This window comes from Corythoichthys intestinalis, chromosome 10 (genome assembly GCF_030265065.1).
Source record: "Corythoichthys intestinalis isolate RoL2023-P3 chromosome 10, ASM3026506v1, whole genome shotgun sequence".
Taxonomy (NCBI): Eukaryota; Metazoa; Chordata; class Actinopteri; order Syngnathiformes; family Syngnathidae; genus Corythoichthys; species Corythoichthys intestinalis.
In genome coordinates, this window is record NC_080404.1 from 38,608,201 (window position 1) to 38,635,187 (window position 26,987).

Sequence of the window (26,987 nt, forward strand, 5' to 3'; positions counted from 1 at the left end):
ATTAATTGCTTCTGGATAGGGATGCCGATCGATCGGGATGCCGATCACGTCATTTTCAAAGTATCGGAATCAGCAAAAAAATATCGTTTTTAATATACAGTTGTGGTCAAAAGTTTACATACACTTGTGAAGAACATAATGTCATGGCTCTCTTGAATTTCCAGTTATTTCTACAACTCAGATTTTTCTCCGATAGAGTGATTGGAACAGATACTTCTTTGTCACAAAAAAACATTCATGAAGTTTGGTTCTTTTATGACTTTATTATGGGTTAACAGAAAAAGTGATCAAATCTGCTGGGTCAAAAATATACATACATGGATCTGAAAAAGCGAATCATCGACTTGAACAAGTCAGGAAAGTCACTTGGAGCCATTTCAAAGCAGCTGCAGGTCCCAAGAGATACAGTGCAAACAATTGTTTGTAAGTATAAAGTGCATGGCACTGTTTTGTCACTGCTGCCACGATCAGGAAGAAAACGCAAGCTATCACCTGCTGCTGAGAGAAAATTGGTCAGGAGGGTGAAGATTCAACCGAGAATCACCAAAAAGCAGATCTGCCAAGAATTAGAAGCTGCTGGAACACAGGTGTCAGTGTCCACAGTCAAGCGTGTTTTGCATCTCCATGGACTGAGAGGCTGCCGTGCTAGAAGGAAGCCCTTGCTCCAAAAGCGGCACCTTAAGGCTCGACTGAAATTTGCTGCTGATCACATGGACAAAGATAAGACCTTCTGGAGGAAAGTTCTGTGGTCAGACGAAACAAAAATCGGGCTGTTTGGCCACAATGCCCAGCAATATGTTTGGAGGAGAAAAGGTGAGGCCTTTAACCCTAAGTACACCATGCCTACCGTCAAGCACAGTGGTGGTAGTATTATGCTATGGGGCTGATTTTCTGCCAATGGAACTGGTGCTTTACAGAGAGTAAATGGGATAATGAAGAAGGAGGATTACCTTCAAATTCTTCAAGATAACCTAACGTCATCAGCCCGAAGATTGGGTCTTGGATGCAGTTGGGTGTTCCAACAGGACAATGACCCCAAACACACATCAAAAGTGGTAAAGGAATGGCTAAATCAGGCTAGAATTAAGGTTTTCGAATTGCCTTCCCAAAGTCCTGACTTAAACCCCATTGAGAACTTGTGGACAATGCTGAAGAAACAAGTCCATGTCAGAAAGCCATCAAATTTAACTGAACTGCACCAATTCTGTCAAGAGGAGTGGTCAAAGATTCAACCAGAAGCTTGCCAGAAGCTTGTGGATGGCTACCAAAAGCACCTAATTGAAGTGAAAATGGCCAAGGGACATGTTACCAAATATTAGCGCTGCTGTATGTATATTTTTGACCCAGCAGATTTGATCACTTTTTTCTGTTCACCCATAATAAAGTCATAAAAGAACCAAACTTCATGAATGTTTTTTATGACAAAGAAGTATCTGTTTCAATCACTCTATCAGAGAAAAATCAGAGTTGTAAAAATAACTGGAAACTCAAGAGAGCCATGATATTATGTTCTTCACAAGTGTATGTAAACTTTTGACCACAACTGTATATATATTTTTTTTAAATGAATCGTTTTCTAATTGTATTTAACGTCACAGACAAAATGCCTTACACTCATCCAGAGTCTTTAGTTTTGGCTTAAAGTAGGGCTATCAAATTTATCGCGTTAACGATGGTAATAACATTAAAATATTTAACGCAATTAACGCATGCGCTGCACTACCCACTCACGCACTGTCGTGGTCAATCTATAATGGCACTGTTTTACGTATACATAGAGCTAAAAGGCATCGTAAAATGAGTAGAGACAATTTTGGCAGCCTTTGAAGCCTTTTTTTAATTGGCTAAAACCTTACAATCCCTCTCTCAACTATTAGAAATATCGTGGGAAGCAATGTGGGGAAAAAAGGTAGTAGTTCATCTTTTTCTTAACACCCTGTGTTATTTCCTAACGCAGAGAAGATATATCAATTGGTACCACTACGCACAGTCATGGTTGCACTTCCCATCATGTATTTGGGCAGACGTTAAATGGCTACAGTATCATTTACTGAAAGCTCAACAAATACACTAGATGGCAATATTTAGTCACAATATACAAAGTCACATTTGTCCTTTAAGAATTACAAGTCTTTCTATCCGTGGATCCCTCTCACAGAAAAAATGTTAATAATGTAAATGCCATCTTGAGGATTAATTGTCATAATAAACAAATACAGTACTTATGTACTGTACGTTGAATGTATATATTCGTCATATATTCGAGTTTTATTCATATTTTTCTTAATGCATTGCTAAAATGTATATGACCGGAAAATATTATCGGGAATGACTGGAATTGAATCGGGAGCAAAAAAAAACAATCGGATCGGGAAATATCGGGATCGGCAGATACTCAAACTAAAACGATCGGGATCGGATCGAGAGCATAAAAACATGATCGGAACAACCCTAGTTCTGGAAGTAGTTTCTTGACTTGAAAATTCTGTAGGTAGCGACGCGTTTTCCATTTAAATGCTCTAATGCCCCCCCCCCAAATTCAGACATACATTTTTTGTAATACATAAAAATGCATCAAAACAGGTTACAAATACGTGTGAAACACAAGGGGCGAATGAAGAGGACGCTGGGATAGACACATACACATACAGTAGAGGTCCCTCTTAGCCAACTGGATGCCAAGAGTGCTAGGCAATTGCCAAAGACACAGAAGCTATAAGTATGTTACGTTCAGTAAACTCTAGGAGCTGCGAGTACCAGCATACTGTATTTTTGCCTTTTGTATCCTAAAATTTCTTTCTTAACAAGAGGCAATATTTTCCCGTTGAGTAGTGTCTTAACCTGAAAATTCTGTATATAAAGACGTTCTTAAGTAGAGGTACTACTGTGTTATTATTTTTTTAATCCCATAATTAACAAATATCTATTAAAAAAAGATAACAAAAATATATAGGAGTCAATTAGTAATAATACTAATAACAATTTTAAATAACTAAATTTTTTTCAACAATTTAAAATCATATTTAAATTCACAAAAATACTGTAAGTAAACTAAATGAGTATTAATAATAACAATTTTGATTAAGTATTTTTAAATAACAGATAACAAATGATTGTTCATGAGCAGTGTTGTTAATAACGGCGTTACAATATAACGGCGTTACTAACGGCGTTATTTTTTTCAGTAGTGGGTAATCTAAATAATTACTTTTCTCATCTTGGCAACGCCGTTACCGTTACTGAGGGCGGAAAGGCATGCGTTACTATGCGTTACTATATTGGTCGAAAAGTCTGAGGGAGACGGACTCACCGAGACGACAGAGCAGAGCAGGCAAGAAAGTTGTGACGCCGAGCAAACGCGATGCTAGGTAGCTCCAATAATACATGTTGTAGCCGATAGCCTACAAACTACGCCCGCATGTTATGGTAGATATGGTAGACATGGTAGATATCCCATATACTGTATATAGATATAACTAGATGCAAAATGACAGACATGGTACTAAATGCGTTAGTAGACAGCCGCCATCTTGAAGCAGTACACTTTTTAGGACGGCTCTGTTGTAGAGAACCCTCCTAGCGAACCTAAGTAACTTTTTATATAAAATACTTCTAAATCGGCAAAATCTTGATTTGAATCTATCTTTAAATGATGAAACAGTTTTAAAACTTTCATATGTCGAAAGTAGAGAGAAGGGAACTAATGCAATAATGGGAGCAATTCTCACAACTTTTAACAGTTGATACAGGGTAAGGGGTAAATTAGGGTAAAGAATTGGGCTCGGGCCAATTGTACCAAAAACCTTCACAAAAAACTTCACATAGTGTGGCCAATGTTTTTTTTAATGTGTTTTTTTTGTTTTTGTTTTTTTTGAGGAAAAAAAAAAAAAGTAATTATCACCAATTACTTTGCCAAGTAACTAATTACTCTTACATTCAGGTAATTGAGTTTCTAACGCAATTACTTTTTGGGAGAAGTAATTTGTAACTATAATTAATTACTTTTTTTCAGTAAGATTAACAACACTGTTCATGAGTGATAACAAATTTGAATAGGTAATCAAATAGATTAATAAGTAAATTTGTTTTTATGCATTTGTTAATAAATTAAATATATAACAAATGTTTTTTCATTGATTAAAAAAATATACAGTACATTTGAAAGATAAATCAATGAATAGAGTAAAAGCTTTAGAACGCATTTGCTGTATCTCTAGATTCACAACTCAAACCCATAAGCGACTCACAAAAACCTCTAGATGATTATAAAGCGTTTAAGTGATTGGCTGCCTTGACGGCAGTAGACATCCAATCCATTGGAAATGGCAAGGGCTGGCAACCTCCCAGTCCAAATGGAATGGACGTGCATCGCCGCCAATGGCAGCCAATTGCCATATTTTTCAGACGATAAAACGCTCGGGAGTATTAATCTCACAGGCCAAAACTACATACAGTAATAAGAAAGAAAAAACATATTTGTTGATCCAGAGAATAAGTTGCACTTTTATGGGGAAATGTATTTAATAAAATCCAACCCCAGGAACAAATATTTCATTTTTAGGGCAACTTAATATAATATGGCAAGTGTCGTGTGGTGAACAAAGTATGGAGACACTGGACTTTGAGTTCTCTGGCTGCTTTTGTGTCTTATACACTGCACGACTCTATGAAGCTGCTAGCTATATCAAACGCAGGTCATTAGTGACCAAACTGCTCTGTTCTGAGTAACAATGCCCCAACAAATTACCCATCAACCTTTGCGAGCGGAACAGACATATAAGAACGGTCTCATGATTCCCAGCATTCATTAGGGCGCTCAGCGTGCACAGTGATATGAAAAAGTATTTGAACCTTTTAGAATTTCTCACATTTCTGTATAAAATCACCATCAAATGTCCTCTGATCTTTGTCAAAATCACACAGATGAAAAAAACTGTCTTCTTTAACTAAAACCACCCAAACATTTATAGTTTTTTTAATTTTATTTTAATAGGGGTAGCATGCAAGCAATGACAGAAGGGGGCCCTTGAGGACCGGTTTGCCCACCCCTGGTCTAAGGAGACCTAAAGAGCAACTGAAACCAATTTTTACCAAACATTTTAAGTCAGGTGTGTGCCCAATTACTGATGAGTGGTTTAATGCTGCCCTGCCCACTATAAAACACACACCAGGTAAGAAATGTCTTGATGAGAAGCATTGTCTGATGTGCATCATGGCTCGGTCAAAAGAGCTGTCTGAAGACCTGCGATCAAGGATTGTTGAATTGTATAAAGCTGGGAAAGGATACAAAAAACATCTCTAAAAGTCTGGATGTTCATCAATCGACGGTCAGAGAAGTTGTCTACAAATGGAGAGAGTTTGGCACTGTTGCTTTTCTCCCAAGGAGTGGCCGTCCACCAAATATGACGCCAAGAGTTTAGTGCAGAATACTCAGAGAGGTGATAAAAGAACCCTAGAGTGTCTGATAAAGACTTACAGAAATCATTGGCACAGTCCAATATCTCTGTGCACACAACACTATATGTAAAAGTATGGCCAAGAATGGTGTTCATGGGAGGACTCCACTGTTTAATGTTCGCAAAAAGGCACTTGGACATTCCACAGACGTTTTGGCAAAATATTTTGAGGACAGATGAAACTAAAGTTGAATTGTTTGGGAGTAACACACAAAGTCATGTGTGGAGAAAGAATGGAACAGTTCACCAACACCTCATCCCCACCGTGAAGCATGGTGGAGGGAGCATCATGACTTTGGGCTGTTTTGCTGCCTCAGGGCCTAGAAAACTTGCAATAATTAATGGAAGAATGAATTCAAAAGTTTATCAGGATGTTTTGCAGGACAACCCAAGGCCGTCTGTTAGATAGTTGAAGCTAAAAAGTGGATGGCTGCTGCAACAAGACAATGATCCAAAACACAGAAGTAAATCAACTTCAGAATGGTTTCAGAACAACAAAATACATGTTCTGGAGTGGCCAAGTCAAAGTCCAGATACTGTGGCATGACCTAAAGACAGCAATTCATGCCAGACATCCCAGGAATCTGACGGAACTACAGCAGTTTTGTACAGAAGAATGGGCCAAGATTAGTTTTGATCAATGTGCCAGACTGATCTGTAGCAACAGGAAGTGTGGTTGAGGTTATTGCTGCCAAAAGGGGGGCACCAAATATTTAATGTGATGGTTCACTGACTTGTTTTTCCCCCTCCTGTCATTGTTTGCATACCATCCTCATTAAAATACGAAAGCCTATAAATGTTTGAGTGGTTTTAGTTAAAGCAGACACTGTTTTTTTCATCTGTGTGATTTTGACAAAGATCAGATGACATTTGATGGTGACTTTATGCAGAAATGTGAGAAATTCCAAAAGGTTCCGATACTTTTTCATACCACTGTAAATAACATTCAACGTTCATGTTCTGTGCTAATTATGTCTACAGTTACTTTTCCACTTCTTTCATTACTTGTTAGTTAAGCTATTTAGTTTGATATTATATGAGAATTTCAATTTTGTTATTATTTGTTTATTATTATTATTATTTGTCATTGCTTGTCGAAGTGTGTCAAAGCCTAATCTTCTGCTTGTAATAACAGTGCAAATTATCTCTAACTGGTGATTGCCACAATATAGAATCAACATGTTTACAACATGTGTAGTCCCTTAAAACATTTCACATATAAGTTGCAACCCCAGGCTAACATCGAAAAAACTTGCGACGTTAGTCCGAAAAATACAGTAGTTAAGAATCAAAGAAAATCAGCTAGAATGCACGTGGTATTGTGTATAAAATGAGGTCTTCAGGTTCATGCCTTGGCAACCAAAACCAAAACAACTGCAGTGTTAAGCTTTCAGCTGACTCGACATCTGTCATGTAGCGCCGTCGCTTACCTGCGACGCACTCGGTCTCGTGCGTCACCTGAAAACCACAACAAGAAACTCCGCCGCTGTCCAAATACCAAAGTGTCACACTTGACAACATTCCGGCTGGCTGCTGGGCAAAATCACACGCTCGTTACACGTAACAAGCTTGGCAACCAAGGCGTTAGTTCATAAATTCTGTGCTGTAAGGTGAAAAGTTAGGTGAAAGGTGAAGCAGCTCAAAACCACTACAAGACAGTTATATCCACCGCACACACCTACAGTGGGGCAAATAAGTATTTAGTCAACCACCAATTGTGCAAGTTCTTCCACTTGAAAATATTACAGATCCCTGTAATTGTCAACATGGGTAAACCTCAACCACGAGAGACAGAATGTGGGGGGGGAGAAAATCACATTGTTTGATTGTTAAAGAATTTATTTGCAAATCATGGTGGAAAATAAGTATTTGGTAAATACCAAAAGTTCATCTCAATACTTTGGTATGTCCCCTTGTTTGGCAATAACGGAGGCCAAACGTTTTGTGTAACTCTTCACAAGCTTTTCACACTCTGTTGCTGGTATTTTGGCCCATTCCTCCATGCAGATCTCCTCTAGAGCAGTGATGTCTTTGGGCAACACGGACTTTCAAGTCCCTCCACAGATTTTCTATGGGGTTGAGATCTGGAGACTGACTAGGCCACTCCAGGACCTTGAAATGCTTCTTACGAAGCCACTCCTTTGTTGCCCTGGCTGTGTGTTTGGGATCATTGTCATGCTGAAAGAGCCAGCCACGTCTTATCTTCAATGCCCTTGCTGATGGAGGAGGTTTTCACTCAAAATCTCTCGATTCATGGCCCTGTTCATTCTTTCCTTTACACAGATCAGTCAGCCTGGTCCCTTTGCAGAAAAACAGCCCCAAAGCATGATGTTTCCACCCCCATGCTTTACAGTGGGTATGGTGTTCTTCGGATGCAATTTAGTATTCTTTCTCCTCCAAACACGAGAACCTGTGTTTCTACCAAAAAGTTCTATTTTGGTTTCATCTGACCATGACACATTTTCGCAGTCCTCTTCTGGATCATCCAAATGCTCTCTAGCGAACCGCAGACGGGCCTGGACGTGTACTTTCTTCAGCAGGCGGACACATCTGGCAGTGCAGGATTTGAGTCCCTGACGTCGCATTGTGTTACTGATAGTAGCCTTTGTTACTGTGGTCCCATCTCTCTGTAGGTCATCCACTAGGTGCCCCCATGTGGTTCTGGGAATTGCTCACCGTTCTTGTTATCATTTTGACGCCACGGGGTGAGATCTTGCATGGAGTCCCTAATCAAGGGAGATTATCAGTGGTCTTGTATGTCTTCCATTTTCTAATAATTGCTCCCACAGTTGATTTCTTTACACCAAGCGTTTTACCTATTTCAGATTGTTACGTCCCACGGACGGCTCGCAAAGGGCGTAACATAAACTGAGCCACACAAGTTCGCAAGTGGCACAAATTTATTTACACAGTCAAACTCGCAATGAACAATATATACAAAATATGGATGAAGCGTGGCTTCAGGGTGCGCCCAGGCCTAAACAACAAACAAAAGGAATCTAGGCCCGCTCTTCCCAGCCTGGTGCAAGTCTACAATTTTGTCTCTGGTGTCCTTTGACAGCTCTTTGGTCTTGGCCATAGTGGGGTTTGAAGTGTGACTGTGGACAGTTGTCTTTTCTACCGATAATGAGTTAAAACAGGTGCCATTAATACAGATAACGAGTGGAGCCTCATTAGACCTCGTTAGAAAATAGTTATACCTCTTTGACAGCCAGAAATCTTGCTTGTTTGTAGGTGACCAAATACTTATTTTCCACTCTAATTTGGAAATGTAATTCTTTAAAAATCAAACAATGTGATTTCTTGTTTTGTTTTTTTCCACATTCTGTCTCTCATGGTTGAGATTTACCCATGTTGACAATTACAGGCCTCTCTAATCTTTTCAAGTAGGAGAACTTGCACAAATGTTGGTTGACTAAATACTTATTTGCCCCACTGTACTTGTATGGAACGATGATGAATTAATAAGGTTTTCCGCTACTGTTGCTGTTCCAGGATGTTAATGAAGAATGTGTCCAAGGAGGTGATAGATGGAGGTTCTGTGCATGTCTGGCTGGACCAGACCAGTAAGGGGAACATTTTCTATATTTCACTATACCATCACCTGCTAAGATGCGTTAAAGAAAAAAAAAAGTTACACTTTTTTGCTTTTCCAGACACACAAATTGCCATGATTCTGCAGAAGAAACTCTACGCGGCTTTTCAGGTACGGATAAGTTCCAAAATTTGAACATTCTCAATAAATTTGTATGTATTGTATATATTGTACAGTTTTATATTCATTATGATTCAATAATTACAAAAAATTTTTTTTACAGTAATTATAATAATTTCTTTTAAATGTTCATACATCACTTTCACATTCACTCACACATAAATCACATTTTGATTTTATGTTAAGATAACCTTACTTAAAATTGAATGAAAATAGTTTTGATTAAAACTTGCATTAATTGTGATAAAATAACTAAATCAATACTTATGCTTTATGTAGATGCATGATCTGCATTATAAAGTTTATAATAGACTTCACTATCAGTTGATGGGAAACAGGGGGCGGGGCCGCTCCATTGGGGGCCTATTTTAAAAAAACTTCAAGTAAAATAAAGCATTTTCAAAACCAAAGCCGCTAGCAACCTAAAACCAAAACAGGCACCTCCCTTAGGCATACACTAGTGTATATAAGTCTCCATGAGCAGCGGCATTAAAAAAAATTCAAAGTCGTCCCCTAGTAAAATCTCGAATAACAATTTTTTTAATATAAGTATAACAAAACTTAAAATATTTAGATTTCACACTAGATAAACAAAAATCACAAAATGCAGAGATAATCCCCTATATTTTCAGGATCAATAGCAATATATAATGTATGTAAATATTGGCCCGAATAGTGACTTATTGGTAAATCTTTTTTATTTTGTGAAATTTGCACATAAGTTTTCAACAGCTAATAAATCACTCTATTTTCACATCAGAAACGTAATACTTGGAAAAAGCATGCAGAATCATCTTAATTTTACTCAACAAAAGCAAATTTAGCATTTTTTTTTTTTTTTTTTTTTCATACAATCACAACCTATTTTGGTTGAATTCCGATATCACTGCTGGCCATTTGGCCCTCGTCCTTTTTACATTGAAACGTTACATAAAATAAAACGCGTAAAAGCCTAATTTGTTTTTGTATGGACGCTGAAGTGTCTGAATCGCTAGTTTTTTTTTTGCCAAAAAACTGTCAGTTGGACAAAAATTACCTGATTATTTGAATGTAAAGTTACGCTATTGTGTATGGATACAAAATCCAACATGGTGGCCATCACAAAACAAAGAGCTTTTTAAGTTGAAAATTCTTGTGAATAAATGCGTAAATCCCGGAATTTCTATAGATATGAACGTAAAATAGTCTAGAATAGATTCTTGGTTAAAAGGAAAAAAACGGGCAGTTATCATTTATTTTACGTAAATATTTTAAGCTAAAGTCACACAAATTTTTTCCATTCATTTTTTTCACAGCGTTTCAAAGTGCATGCATGGCGCTATTTTATGTCATAGTTAACCTGGAATCCTCGACCAAATCACTCTTGGGACACTCCTGCCTGCTTGTATGCACTAAAACGTCCGTCCTGTTTCCACCTAAATCCAGCTTTAGAATACAGCTTGTTTGAGTTTATCGCAGTGAAAGCTTCCATGACGCACTGCTTGGCCCGGACCTCACCGGGAAGCTGTGGCGCAATGTCTGTAGGAGTTATCTTGTCAACTGATAGTCTATGGTTTATACTTATCTATTTGTCAGATTTACAATTTTGGTATTTCAATTAACTTTGTGCTATTCAATCTTTTTAATATAAGCAATATTTACCAGTGTTGGATGAAGATTTAGTTGATCATATTTGCCCCGGATTATTTATTATTTCAAATATTTTATCTTAAGATAAGCGTACATTTTTGTGTGTGTGTGTGTGTGTGTGTGTGTGTGTGTGTGTGTGTGTAATAAAGGATTTTTCCTATGGATTTCTTTCAACCCACAATGTTGTTATCATTTTTCTATACTTTACTTCCCCTGTTTTGCTGTCTAGGATTTTGTGGAGGCCAAGCTTGGCAGCATGTCCTACAAGTATGCTTTACCAATAAAGGTAATTGAGACAATCCTGTCATAAATCATCAATGTAGCATTGTTGGAAATGCTAATTCTCTACTTTTGTGAAGTATGAGGAGGCCATTTACGGCAGCCAGAACATCGACTTCACTACATTTGTGATGCCGGGCGCTGTTCTCAGGTCAGTTCCATGTGAAAACACTAGTAGGAGCTCATGTTTTCGTGTCATTGACGGCAATACACGTCCAATCCATTTTGACTGGGATAGACATTTTTTTTTTACCATTATTACTTTTTTTGTCCAGCATCACCTTCTACTTGGCTTTGGGTCTGACTGCCCTCTCTTTCGTCCTGGAGAGAAAAGAGGGTCTTCTGGACCGCTGTTGGGTCGCAGGTAAGAAATTCCATGCTAATAACAGCAGCAAAATATGTGCACATGCACTGCAAATTGAAGGAGTTCTTCAACAGAATTAATTTCAGCGTTTTGAAAGTGCTTAGACTGAGTTAAAGCAACACTTTCAAAAGTGTTCAACATGTTACACTGTGACAGAGTTGGATCAACAGTGAATGCATCAAGAGAAACAAAAAAGCGGATTCCTACTCAAATCTGATTTTTAGAGCTGACTGTTCACACTATTTTTAGCAAATGCCCAATACAGATATGGGCCAATCCAGATTGGGCCAAATTGTTGATACAGCTAATAGGGTGCTGTAGCAACGAAGACATCATCCAGCATAGAGTGACGTCACATGTAGTCAAAACCCATCTGAGCTGATCGGGACTGTGAAGCATCTTCTCTATATCAGATCTAAAAGTACCTCCTATGTGTGGTTTCAATCCATCTAAAAAAATCCAGATTTCTGTGCTTTGTGACTGTTTAGACCAGTGCATAGACTTCATAATGATATTGGCGGGACACATTCCCTAGACACTGTGCCACGCCTTTAAGTAGGGGGCCGCACCACACTCCGCTTTAGTTGGTCGAAGTCGGTCGCAGTTATTCTCAAACACATTCAGCGATCCAAAGCCGGAGTTAGGTTGAACAAACACGAAAGCTGTACCGCATACAAACAGGAAGGATTGTCTCAGGAGTGATTTCTTCGAGGATTCAAGGTAGTTATTATATATTTTTTGTACAATGCATGCATTTTGAAATATTGTGAAAAACCTCAATGGGAGAAATTAACCGCTACGGCATTGGCGTCATAATGAAATGAAATGAAATGTTTATTGTCATCATCATGGGTATCATTGACAGTTACAAAATGTGGAATAATTTGCCCAAAGAAAGAAAGAAATCTTTGACAGTCACAAAATGTGGAATAATTTGCCCGAAGAAAGAAAGGAAACCGAAGACAGACAAAGGCAGACGGGAAAAGCATATGCTTATCATAAGTCGCAATATTTTCAGAAAGTAAATGCTAACTGCCAGGTTTCTTGATTTTAACCAAGAATCAACACTGTTTTACATTCATATTAAAAAGAATTCAGGGATTTAAGCATTTATTCTCAAGAATTTTCAACGCAAAAAGCTCCTTGTGGTGATAAGGCGGCACCACAGTGGCTTTAAGACTAGCAGCACATTCGACATTACGTAAAATAAATGCTAACTGCTCGGTTCTTTGCTCTTTTAACATAGAATCGAGACTGTTTTACGTCCATATTTAGAAAGAATTCAGGGATTTACGCATTTATTCACAAGAATTTTCAACGTAAAAAGCTCTTTGTCCGCATCTTTGACAGAGATGGGCCCCCTATTAATCGGCCCCGTGTCCCGTCAACATATTATGAAGTCTATGACCAGTGATCCCCAACCACCGTGCCGGGGACAGGTACTGGTCCATGGCGCATTTGCTACCGAGCTGCATAGAGATAACACATAATTTGTTAATGCCTGCAAACAGGCTTGTGTCTCTTGACACATGGGATGCCTGTCTACTCCAGTGACTAAGCCAAGTATAATTTTTGTGTACGTCACCCTCTAGTGGTTGGCCACCATTACTGGGGTGTTTGCAGACAAATAGCAGCCCAGCGTCAGTCAATGTAAACAGTAACGTTAGCTGCTGTTGCTGTGAGCTGCAGGCGGTACATCTCAGCAATGGCGGACGGGGTACTTCTGTTTTCGTTTTTGCTCGGATTAGTAATAAAATAATAAAACTAGACACCTCACATAAACATCGGGAATCTGGAGGTACTCTCTTAAGTGTCGATGTTAAACTCAACACTTAATATAGTTGTTTAGATTTAACTCCATGGATTAACACTAATTCTTTTGCGGGACCAACTCTCGGAGTGTCGAATTAAACTAAAGGGGTTTTGAATTAACACAATAGTGTAACTAACAACACTAAGACTGCAAATTTAACACTTTTTAAATTTACAGTGTCTATATTATGAAATAATATTGTTCTATGTTTATATATTTTTTTGTGTCAGGCGTAAGTTCGCTGGAGACCATGCTTGCACATCTTTTCTCTCAGCTCTTCGTCATCAGCGTTCAGATTGTCCTCATGCTGCTCTTCGTCCTTCTTGTCTTCAAGGTACATTTCATTCTGATGAGCATATGCAAAAATGAAAGAAATATTGAACTTTATGATGGAGAAAAATAGAATTTTAACTATGGGAGAAAATGAATGTTGAAAAACATGTCTATGTCTATTCTTAAAGAGCATACGACAGGAGAAAAAAAGTCTTAAATAGCATTGTTATGTGAATTAGAATCATATTTTGAGACGATTCGACTATATACAACAATTTAGCAAAGCGCAGATGACGAGGAATTAGTCTTTTAATCTGCCGGTTAGTCACGCCTACCATTATAGGGCTCAAGCGTCCCCAACAGGTGGATGACGTCAGTGGGAGACTGGGCTCATCGGTTTTACTATACAGCCCATTGAGGGGGAATTATTCAGAACGAGGAAAACGCGACAAAAAAAGCCGCAAAATGTCATTGTTTCAGTCTCTCTACTCCAATATTTTTACAGGATATTCTTTTTATCCAAGTATTTTCCCCCATTAGTTAAATAAATGGCTTGAGAAAGACCAGTCACCCCGTCGAGGGGGAACTATTCACAACGAGGAAAACGTGACGAAGAGATCTGCAAAATGTCATTGTTTCTGTCTCTTCAATATTTTTACAGGATATTCTTTTTATCCAAGTATTTTCCCTAACTGCTAAATAAATGGCATGGTCATGACAAATAACAGTCTTGTGCTAAATGGAATATGAAATAATAAAAATGCACTTATTCAGGACGACATGGCAAAATGACTCCATAATGGTCAAAACTGTCGACTTCACCTTAACTGTCGCACCTCCCGAACGATATTTTATGACACCTAAATCGGACATATGTCATTTCCCTTCCCCGGCTTCGGAGAATGTAAACAAACCAAGAGGCGTGACAGCTAGCCGACATGCTAACCCGAACCGAGTGATGTTTTAAAGTCTTCGAAGCGGAAAATCACACATAACTAGCCCGGATTATTTGACATGACGACTGGGTTGACGATTGTCTTCGCGGATCGGCAAACCGCCCGGCGGAGAGCAATTTACAGCTCGTTCCCCGGAGGAGGGCGGCCTCAGTTGTTGTGCAACTAACATGCAGCTAATGTGCATGAGGAGAGCTTTTTACATGCCTATCAATTATCAAACATAAGTATACCTTTATTTAAAGAAAGTTTGTAGTGTTTACTTTGTAATCGCTGTATTCGTATTTGACATAGTACAAAACAAGATGTTTACTCACTTCCTCGTAAGTCCAATGGTCCCACAGTAGTAGGGCTTGTTTTGGCCAATATCCACGGTGAATAGGAACCTTTTGAAACTCCAAAAAGGCGCACACACCTCTCCCTCATACAGCAAGATTTTTCTGCAGCCGTTTGGCTGGTGTGATGCGAAAAATAAATGTATTAATCCGAAAAATCAGCTGAATCCTTAGTCCTCATACACAACAGTAGGCTGTATAGTGAAGAGGAGTCCTTCTCCCGTACACGTCACAGCGCCCTCCTCCTCAATGCAAGACCGAAGCCGGAAGTCACTCATTTTCATGGCGCGGGATTAAAAAAACTAAATAAATATAGCGATCGCTTCCACACACATCCAAGAGGTCCATATCATTCAGGAGCATAAAATACCGCGTGTATTATGAAATAAACATCCTTTTTTTTGTGTCACATGCGCTTTAATTTACAATCCTTTTTCTCAGAAAGACATACAATTGTTTATTTCAGGGAAAAATATTTTGTTCTAAATATACATTCTGTTCTCTTCGGAAAAAGACAATTTCATTCATTGAAAATTTTATAAACTTTATAATCTTGAAAGAATACAAATGTAATTGATAAAAAGTGTTTCTATTTTGTAAAATAACCCCTTTCAGATAAAACTAAAAATCTTAGATATTTTGTGGCAAGATTCATTCTTAAATCATTCACACAACTTGATTCTTTGACAAAATAGCAGCTCAATCTTGAAACACATGACCTTTGTTTTGAAAGAACCTAACTTTATCTTGGCAATAAGTATCCTTTAAAATCTTGGTTTGCCACTTACATTTGCATGCAGATGCCAAACGAAGGTTCGCTTGTTCTGATCGTGCTGCTGATCGTGCTGCAAGGCATCACCGGCATCTCATTTGGCCTGGTCATCTCAGCCGCCATCGATGACGAGCAGAATGCCAACCAGGCGGCGTTGGGAATCTTCTACCCCAACTTGATCATGAGCGGTAGGTCTAACCCATCCATGCTTTGATTTTTAAAATGAATGTTGCCAAGCTGCACAGGATGTGACATCACATGCACTCATTTTAGGTATCATCTGGCCTGTGGAGAGCATTCCCTACCCGCTGCGTTACCTCAGCCTGGCCCTGCCACAAACCTACGCCTCGCAAGCACTGCGATGCATCATGTACAGAGGTACGCACATACTAATTAACCAATATACAGTATGCTGACCATGGACTGTACTGTATGCTTGTTGGAGGCATGTATTGTTAGGTTTCATTGGGATAATTGAGTCATGTGATTATTATTGTGATGTTTAATTGGTGAGCCACTACAAGCAAAATAAAATAAATGGAATGTGGCTCTTTATAAAAGTAAACATACCTATTTTATTTAAAGGGTACCACGGTTAGAAAGACATGTAGTTCTTCAAAGATAAATGTTAGTACGAGTTATAATAATTTAATATTAAAACCCCTCTTAATGTTTTTGTTTTAATAAAATTCGTAAAAATTTAAATTAAAAAAATAAACTAGTAGCTCGCCATTGTTGTTGACGTTGCAGGGCGGTCACGGTTAAAAACACACTTTTTTAGACTCGCTTTTTCTCCAGACTAGGGTAACCTAGTTTTATTTCTTAAGTTTTGGGATTTTATCTGTTTTATTTGCTGTTTTAATAATAATAATAATAATACATTTTATTTATAACGCACTTTACATTTGAAAACAAATCTCAAAGTGCACATTGCCAGAAAAAAATAAAATAAATAAAAAGACTAAGAATAGAAGAGGAAAAGCAAAACAGGCAGAAGCACAGATAAAATCAGATACCAATCAGATAAAAATAAGATAGTCAAATAAAATTAGCTAGAATAAGCTTTTTTAAAAAGGTGAGTTTTTAGTCCTTTTTTAAATGCATCCACCGTCTGCGGGGCTCTGAGGTGGTCTGGGAGGGCGTTCCACAGACGGGGAGCAGCAGCTGCAAAGGCCCTGTCGCCCATAGTCTTGAGCCGAGTCCTGGGCGGGAGTAGACGGTGCTGTTGGCCTGACCGGGTTCTAGCTGAATTATGTGATGTGAGGAGTTCGGTGAGGTAGGTGGGGGCTACACCGTGTAGACAGTGATGGGTGTGAAGGAGGATTTTGAATTCAATACGGAGGTGAACAGGGAGCCATTGTAGGGTGTGAAGGATGGGGGTGATGTGCTCGTGTTTACGCACCCTCATCAGGACCCTGGCAGCGCTGTTTTGGACATACTGAAGCCTTTGTAGGCTCTTGCCAGGGATCCCGATGAGGAGTGCGTTACAATAGTCCAACCTGGAGGAGACAAAGGCATGGACGAGTCTCTCTGCAGCAGGACGGGAGAGAGATGGCCGGAGTTTGGCAATATTGCGGAGGTGAAAGAAGGAGGTTTTGCAAATGTAATTGATGTGATTGTTAAAGCTAAGATGGGGGTCAAATCTGACTCCCAAATTAGTCACAGAAGGGGAGAGGGAAAATTTGTGGCCGAAAAAGGAGACTGAGGAAATGGGGGCGGAACGGAGCTGGTGGGGAGTACCTATGTGAATAGCTTCTGTTTTGGAGCTGTTCAGCTGCAGGAAGTTTTCACTCATCCAGGCCTTTATCTCCTCCAGGCAGGAGTCAAGGTGAGAAACTGAGGAGGAGGGGGTGGAGGACGAAGTGACCTTGATATATAGCTGTGTGTCGTCAGCATAACAATGGAATTGTATTCCATGCCTGCTGACGACACGACCGAGGGGTAACATGTAAATGGTGAAGAGGGTTGGACCGAGCACAGAGCCCTGGGGGACTCCGCAGATGACAGTGTTAGGGCGGGATTTAGCATCCCCCAGGGCTACAAACTCGGTCCTTCCCGTGAGATATGAGTTAAACCACTGAAGGGCAGTGCCAGAGATTCCTATATAGTGTTGGAGGCGGTGAAGGAGGATGTGATGATCAACAGTATCAAATGCAGCAGAGAGGTCAAGAAGGATAAGGAGGGAAGTAGAACCGGAGTCGGAGGTCATCAGAAGGTCATTTGTGACTCTGATGAGCGCTGTCTCGGTGCTGTGGGATGGACGAAAACCAGATTGGAATTTTTCATATAAACTGTTTGATTTCAGGTGGTTGTGAAGTTGGATGGATACAATTTTTTTCAAGAATTTTGGAAATGAAGGGGAGATTGGAGATCGGTCTATAATTTGACAGAGGATCTGGATCAAGAGTGGCTTTTTTGAGGAGGGGCTTGATGATAGCTGTTTTGAGGGTGGCCGGAACATACCCGGTTTGAAGAGAAAGATTGATAATTGTTGTTATTAAGTGACTGACGGAGTGACAGTGTGCTTTAAGCAGAGGGGAAGGGAAGGGGTCTAGGGAGCAAGCGGATGGTTTGGATTTACTGATGACCTTCTCGACCTCCTGCTGCACTGTGGGGGAAAAGTGAGACAGATCGTGGGTGACGGGTGCAATGTCACATAATGTGACGGAACTGTGACTGTTTTGACTTTTATTGTGATGCGTTCTTTTTGTTTTCGTTTTTTTTATGTCATTGTATAGTACTTTCCTGCCTTTTATGTATCATGAAGTATGTTTGTCTTTGTTGTAAAGCACTTTGAAGACCTTTCGGGTTTATGTAAAGGCATAGACTTCATAATCTATTGACATGACATGGGAAATGGGGCCGATTCGTAGGGGGCCTATTTTCAAAAACTTCAGATTCAAATATTTACAAACCAAAGCTGCTACCGACCTAAAACCAAAACAGGCGCCTACCTTAGCCATATATGAGTCTCCATGAGCAGCGGCATAAAAAAATTCAGTCGTTCCCTTATATAATCCCGATGAATTATTTTCTATATAAGTATAACACAACTTAAAATGGCTATAAAAGTCTCAGACTTTACATTACATGCAAAAAATCACCAAATGCAGAGATAATCACCTATATCTTCAGGATCAATAACAATATTTAACATATCATATTTGTTTTTCACCAAAAGAGCAACTTTTTTTTTTTTTTTTTTTTTTTTTTTTTTAATTTAAGTTTTCAACAGCGAATACCATATTGGCCCGAATATACACTGCCCTCCATAATTATTGGCACCCCTGGTTAAGATGTGTTTTTTAGCTTCTAATTTTTTTTTTTTTTTTTTTTTTCAAATAATATGGGACCTTAATGGAAAAAGAAAAATCCAACCTTCAATACAAGTGCATTTATTCAGTGGGGATAAAATCCCACATAAAGAAATAATTATTTGACATCAAATAATGTGTGTCACAATTATTAGCACCCCCTGGTGTTAAAACTTTGTACAACCATTTCTGTGTAGATTTGGCCATATGTTTAGAATCATTGTCTTGCTGAAAGACCCAGTGACGACCCATCTTCAGCTTTCGGGCAGAGGCCAACAGATTTTGATTTAAAATGTCCTGGTATTCAAAGCATTCATGATGCCATGCACCCTAACAAGGTTCCCAGGGCCTTTGGAAGCGAAACTGACCCACCCCCATACTTCACAGTTGGTATGAGGTGCTTTTCAGCATGCGCATTTTTGGTGGCACGCCAGACCCACTTAGAGTGTTTGTTGCCAAAAAGCTCAATCTTGGTCTCATCTGACCAGAGCACACCTGGGACCGAAATAATTATTTCTTTATGTGGGATTTTTTCCCCCCACTGAATAAATGCACTTGTATTGAAGGTTGGGTTCTTCTCTTTTTTTCCACTGAGGTCCCATATTATTTGAATAAAAAAAAATATTAGAAGCTAAAAAACACATCTTAATAATTAATAATGCCAATAATTATGGAGGGCACTGTAAGACGGCCCTGATTATAAGACGACCCCCTCTTTTTCAAGACTCAAGTTTGAAAAAAGACTTTTTGAACACCAAATTATTTTTTATACAGAAAATAATTACAGTCCATCTGAAACAAATAATTATAACAACATATTTGAGAGAAAAATGTTATTTTGCCTCATTCAAATCTTAATATATGAACATTTAAATATGTAAACTGAAGTGCAATCACATTCGTAAATGAATGGCATCTGGTTTTTGAAATATAAATAAACCAATCTATTGTGATAAAACAACAAAATTGCAATAACTGCATTAACCATCAAAGTGAATGTCTAACTGTAACTGTAGTCTTGAAACAAATCTGAATAAGGAAAAACATTGCAATAAAATAATGCAAACTGGTTAAACTTGAGAGTAGCTGAGATCTGTCATGATGAACATCGCTTCAATGATATCTGGCGCCATCTAGGGTCGTGAATGAGTATAACGTCTAGACCGTGAATATAAGACAACCCACACTTTTTCAGTCTGATTTCAATGCAAAAAACACCGTCTTATATTCGGGTCAAGACGGTAAATCACTCAATTTAACATCAGAAACTTAATACTTGAAGAAAACATGCAGAATCAATCATAAATAATATGTAACTAGATAATCAATAGATTCTATATACAATCACAACTTATTATAAAATAGAATATCCCTTTATTATGATTATACTCTATATACTGTTAGTGAATGAGGCTAGAGGCCACCTGGCATAAACAGAGCTTTTCTGTCAAAAAATCTTGTGAATAAATGCTTAAATCCCCGAATTCTTCCTAGATATGGACGTAAAACACTCTCGATTCTTGGTTCAAAGCAAAGAAACCTTACAGTTAGCTTTTATTTTACGTATATTGACGAAGTACCATGCTACTTTGTTAGCGAATGAGGCTAGCAGCCGCCTGGCGTAAAAGGAGCTTTTCTGCCGAAAATTCTTGTGAATAAATACTTAAATCAATTAATTCTTTATAGATATGGGCGTAAGACAGGCTTGATTTTTGGTTAAAAGCAAAGAAACCGTACAGTTAGCGTTTATTTTACGTATATTGACGAAGCACCATGCTACTATGTTAGCGAATGAGGCTAGCGGTCGCCCGGCGTAATAGGAGCGTTTCTGGCGAAAATTATTGTGAATAAATGCTTAAATCCCTGAATTCTTTATAGATGTGGGAGTAAAACAGTCTCGATTATTTGTTAAAAGTAAACTATGAGGCTGGTCAGTCAGAAAATTAGCCGCCTCCATGTGTATACAAAGAAGATAATTCCTGCAAATAAATACTTCAATCATGCATGCATGGTACGAAAAATATAATATCTACCTTGAATCCTCAAACAAATCACTCCTTAGACAATTCTTCCAGTTTGTATGTGGCACAAATTTCGTAGTTAATTCCAATCGTAAGTAAATCCAAACTTAAATCTGACATGAGCGTGTGCCGTCTTCAGCTATTATTAACTATTACTAAATGAAGCTCGGCCCCCCTCTGATAAGACGTGACGCGAAGAATGACGAAGTGTCTAGTCAATAGTTATGATGTCTATAGTAAAGGCTATAGAAATGAATTTGATTTGATATGAGTTGTTACATTTTGTACGTGATGTTCACTCACTACAGATCTTTAAAGGCTAAAGCAACATTGCATATGATCTATTTCTTTGATAATTGTGAAATAATATTTTATTCATGCTTATAAAACACATAACTGTTGTGATACTATATTCATTTGTGAGGCTGTATCCACATGTATTTCTTTGAACATAATACAAAGAGCTTCTGTCGACTTTCTTATCTGATTTTACTCCCTCTCGTACCAGCTACGGCTAAGTTCCCAAGGTCGTAACTCACGATGTTTATCAGCTGAAAATCACCAGAGGTGGGCTGTAATAAGTTTCATTTTTGCTTTCATAGTAGGTATCGTTTTCATAGTAAGCAACACCCTTTCAACAAGCATATGTAAACCCTTGACTTGTGTATCCTCTTTGTACTCCTGCGTGTTCACGGCTTCTGGCCGGATCACGCCATTGTATCCTTGATATACTGTATATCAAGTTTTTATCTAAAGTCTTCGAAGCAGGCAATCCTTGGCTGGGTCTGATTCATTTCTTTTTTTCAAATTTCAAACTTGAACTTCCCTGACAATAATAAAACAAACAAACAAACATGTTTTCAAAACAAGCAAGACTGTAGCGCCGCCTGGATTGAAGAACATCATTGTTTAGACGTTTTTGGTAGTGAAGGAGTTAACCACCAGTCACGGTTAACAGTCAGGTAGGGGGTGCAGGACATGTCACATGAGTGAGACGACCCAAACACAGCTATGTTGCAGGCTAACTAGACGTACAATAGGAAAATGTAATTGTTCTTTAAAAAATGGCTGTTCTTAAAATGTACTTTTATTATTGGCAATGTGTCATTAGGTTGGGATCTGACTCACATGATGGTTTGGCGAGGCTTTGTCGTCACTCTGGGCTGGAACACTTTCTTCATCGTTGTGGCAACCCTCATCTTGAAGCTCAGGAAGTGAACATACGCACACCCAGAATGCATGGGAAATTTTTGTACAACCTTGTACATCAGAGCAAAGGCAATGTATGGCCTGCTCCATGTTTTTTTAAACAAGTATTCCATCCTACAGGGACAAGTTGTTATTTTCAAAGATTTACTTCAATTTGGAGAGAGAAAGACAGACAGAGAGAGATACAGAGATATGGTAAAATATAAGACGTTATTTTATAAGGGTGTAACGGTACATGTATTTGTATTGAACCGTTTCGGTACATGGTGCTCGGAGGCATACCGAACGAGTTTCTGATGTAATGTAACCCTTACTTTTCAAGGCTGTGAGTCGATCGGGTTACAGTTTCTTTGTGTAGATTATATTTACTCCGTCTTCGCTACTATAATGAGGACCTACACGGTAGGACAGTATAACCCAGAAACGTCAACGGCGCGACAACGTGGTTGCCACGAGAATGTAGTGAAACACGGGCGTTAAAGTCAATCAGCCAATGCACACCAGTCGCAGTGCGGCCGCGTGTTAGACGCGTCCCAGAAGCGGCTCAACACGACGCACGCGAAAAGAACGGCAGAGTTTATTATTTGACGTGAGACGCAACAGACCGGAAGTCACTCGTGTAAAAATACGGTGGATCCGGTCGATTTTCAAATTAATATGCAATCGTAACCCACTTTTTGAGTCCACCAGTTCTCTTGAGTGGTAGATCGGGGCACAGTTGACTTGTCTTTGTTGATTTACTGCTGTCTTCTCTGCTATAATAGTAACCAACATGGCCCTGTGTTCTATCCAAAACCCTCCTACCACAACAAAAGAAGTAGGAACTAATTTTCACATCGGAACTAAAGTTATACAACATAAAATATACATAAAATATACAATATAAATGAATACTACATTACATTTGTAAAATATAAACACATAATAAATTAATAATAGCCCATTTAAATAAAAAAAAAAAAAAGCTAAAACACCTGTAATTAAATAATAAGAATAATACACAGATCCTGCTTACATAATTAAAATTATTAATTTCTGTGTGGCGCTTTAACTTGAGAAAATTCACCAATAAAGCTTTTGAAAACCGTTCATTAAAAAAAAAAAGATTCATTGAGGCATTTCATTTGTAAAATACATGTTAAAATCTTTATCACTGGGATTGCTTTTCTCTTCAGCACAGGACTTCTTTTTTCTTCTTTCTTTCAGAAAGAAAGCTGACCAATACGTGGGGTCTGAAAGGCAAATTGTTGTTCGATTATCTTTAAATATGCGCTACGTTTTGAGCAGAATTCTAGCTTTGTATAGGCCAGGGGTCATGAATTAAAAATCCGCTGGGTCCGAAATTAAAAAATTAAAACAATCTCGGGTCCGGAAATATTTTTAATGCTTCTTTTTTTCCCAAAAATACAAACGTATCTTTACGTGGCCATGCTTATAATTACAACATTCAAAAATGTAAATAAAATATAAAAAATAAATTTATAGTAAGTAATAAATAATATTTGATAATAATTAATTAGTAATAAATAATAAAGCGATCATATTGAGCCCTTAATTCCGCTATTTTTTGAGAACAGATGGCAGAGTTCATAGGGAAACTTTGTGAAAAAGCTGCGTACTTCGTTTCATAGTGCATTTTCAAATGGCTGCTTTTTACAAGCGCTTCCGTTGTTCGGCCATTCCTTACTACAAGGCGAAACGTCTACACAAGACGGTTGCAAGCATCCGCACGCATGCGCACATCGGTTAGAAGCGGCGAGTACTCACTATTTTTGTTTTTATTTAGTTTTTTAGAACCTTGTCATTGCCAGAAAAATACTTTTTGCATGTATTACCCTCTCATACTTTTAACCATTGTGGCTTTTTGTGTTAGCTTTGAAGCAGTTGACCACATTAGTCACGTAACGTATTTTAACCGTCCTTATTTGGTATAACTGCATTTAAGTATTTTCTTAAGGCATTTTTGAGTACGTTCTGCCTGTATGCATCCAAACAAAACAAGTTTAGCGCGCACGGTAGTACTTTGGTCGTCAAATTCGACTACGTTTCGCCAATGTAGCAGATTTTGGTAGGACACCGTCTCTGAACAGATGAGGATTGCGGGCTTGTGCTGCCGCCAGGTAAAATAAACAAAAATGTGTTGGTCTACTCCTCCTTAAACACTGTTTTCTGCACCAATTTTGCGTAGTTTTGAGCACGCCATTTGCCGTACCTTTTCGCCCTTTCCTCCAACTTCATTCGGCTCAGTTTTTGGCTGTACATCCGCGGAGTCTGGAAAGCAAGTGTGAGACATGCTTTTCTAAAAATAACTTTCAAATGCTTCACTCCCATTGGCTGGCTCACGCACGTCACCGCTAAGGTTTTTGTTTGTTGCCCATTCCGCGCTCTGCAAACCCGGAGAAAAAAAATATTTTTGTTGATGCAACGTGTATTAGTCCGGACAGCTTGAGATCCGGTCCAGACGGCGTAGGGGTCCGGAACCGGACCGAGGTCCGCGGTTCCGTGATCTCTGGTATAGGCTAAGGTTCCTATTGTTGAAAGCACAAAGGTGTGTAATAAACAACGAGCACGTTTATATTTTGTATTTTGTTTTCTTACTGTACCGAAAATGAACCGAACCGTGACCTCAAAACCGAGGTACGTACCGAACCGAGATTTTTGTGTACCGTTACACCCCTATTATTTTATCACTAAAAATTGTGTTTTATTTCACAACAATGAATATAATATGGATGAAATATCATTAAACAAAACTGAAAATGGGGATATATTATTTTTAATTATATTACCCAAATCAATGAATTTCTAATATTAATCTAGCCATTCTTTACCGTAACAATTGGTTATTTAAAATGTATTATTTCATCTTCAAAAAAATAATAATAATAATTAAATTGACCTATTTCACATACAGTGCCTTGCAAAAGTATTCGGCCCCCTTGAATCTTGCAACCTTTCGCCACATTTCAGGCTTCAAACATAAAGATATGAAATTTAATTTTTTTGTCAAGAATCAACAACAAGTGGGACACAATTGTGAAGTGGAACAACATTTATTGGATAATTTAAACTTTTTTAACAAATAAAAACTGAAAAGTGGGGCGTGCAATATTATTCGGCCCCTTTACTTTCAGTGCAGCAAACTCACTCCAGAAGTTCAGTGAGGATCTCTGAATGATCCAATGTTGTCCTAAATGACCGATGATGATAAATAGAATCCACCTGTGTGTAATCAAGTCTCCGCATAAATGCACCTGCTCTGTGATAGTCTCAGGGTTCTGTTTAAAGTGCAGAGAGCATTATGAAAACCAAGGAACACACCAGGCAGGTCCGAGATACTGTTGTGGAGAAGTTTAAAGCTGGATTTGGATACAAAAAGATTTCCCAAGCTTTAAACATCTCAAGGAGCACTGTGCAAGCCATCATATTGAAATGGAAGGAGCATTAGACCGCTGCAAATCTACCAAGACCCGGCCGTCCTTCCAAACTTTCTTCTCAAACAAGGAGAAAACTGATCAGAGATGCAGCCAAGAGGCCCATGATCACTCTGGATGAACTGCAGAGATCTACAGCTAAGGTGGGAGAGTCTGTCCATAGGACAACAATCAGTCGTACACTGCACAAATCTGGCCTTTATGGAAGAGTGGCAAGAAGAAAGCCATTTCTCAAAGATATCCATAAAAAGTCTCGTTTAAAGTTTGCCACAAGCCACCTGGGAGACACACCAAACATGTGGAAGAAGGTGCTCTGGTCAGATGAAACCAAAATTGAACTTTTTGGCCACAATGCAAAACGATATGTTTGGCGTAAAAGCAACACAGCTCATCACCCTGAACACACCATCCCCACTGTCAAACATGGTGGTGGCAGCATCATGGTTTGGGCCTGCTTTTCTTCAGCAGGGACAGGGAAGATGGTTAAAATTGACGGGAAGATGGATGCAGCCAAATACAGGAACATTCTGAAAGAAAACCTGTTGGTATCTGCACAAGACCTGAGACTGGGACGGAGATTTATCTTCCAACAGGACAATGATCCAAAACATAAAGCCAAATCTACAACGGAATGGTTCAAAAATAAACATATCCAGGTGTTAGAATGGCCAAGTCAAAGTCCAGACCTGAATCCAATCGAGAATCAGTGGAAAGAGCTGAAGACTGCTGTTCACAAACACTCTCCATCCAACCTCACTGAGCTCGAGCTGTTTTGCAAGGAAGAATGGGCAAGAATGTCAGTCTCTCGATGTGCAAAACTGATAGAAACATACCCCAAGCGACTTGCAGCTGTAATTGGAGCAAAAGGAGGCGCTACAAAGTATTAACGCAAGGGGGCCGAATAATATTGCACGCCCCACTTTTCAGTTTTTTATTTGTTAAAAAAGTTTAAATTATCCAATAAATTTTGTTCCACTTCACGATTGTGTCCCACTTGTTGTTGATTCTTGACAAAAAAATTTAAATTTTATATCTTTATGTTTGAAGCCTGAAATGTGGCGAAAGGTAGCAAGGTTCAAGGGGGCCGAATACTTTTGCAAGGCACTGTACACCATGTTCAATGCAAAAATAACTTCTGTCAAAATAAATTACTTTTCACATTTTTAATTGTTTTTATCACATTAAATCATTGGCTATTATTGTTAAGAGTAAATTAAACAAAAACTAGTGTATTAACCATCTTATAAAAAAATATTTTCAAAATAAACAAATATATAAATAAGAAATGATGATTATTTTACAATTTAAATATATGAATGCTATAACCTGTAAAAAGTGCAATTTGCATAGCCAGGCCTGTCGTACAGTACAAGCAGCTTGTCTTGTTATTCCCCAATAATGGAGCATGGAGGCAACATAA

The 26,987-nt window shown here is 38.5% G+C and overlaps 1 protein-coding gene across 2 annotated transcripts in view; it reads left to right on the forward strand.

The window, feature by feature from the left end:
* abch1 (ATP-binding cassette, sub-family H, member 1) overlaps window positions 1-25,077 on the forward strand; it is a 78,427-nt gene extending 53,350 nt beyond the window's left edge. For both annotated transcript variants that reach the window (XM_057848612.1, XM_057848614.1), the window contains exons 12-20: window positions 8,952-9,022; window positions 9,113-9,162; window positions 11,030-11,086; window positions 11,160-11,230; window positions 11,355-11,443; window positions 13,487-13,590; window positions 15,618-15,777; window positions 15,863-15,967; window positions 22,036-25,077. In XM_057848612.1, coding sequence (XP_057704595.1) covers window positions 8,952-9,022; window positions 9,113-9,162; window positions 11,030-11,086; window positions 11,160-11,230; window positions 11,355-11,443; window positions 13,487-13,590; window positions 15,618-15,777; window positions 15,863-15,967; window positions 22,036-22,142 — 814 coding nt within the window. In that variant the 3' untranslated portion in view covers window positions 22,143-25,077. The remainder of the gene's footprint in view (window positions 1-8,951; window positions 9,023-9,112; window positions 9,163-11,029; window positions 11,087-11,159; window positions 11,231-11,354; window positions 11,444-13,486; window positions 13,591-15,617; window positions 15,778-15,862; window positions 15,968-22,035) is intronic.
* Window positions 25,078-26,987: the final 1,910 nt, after the last annotated feature.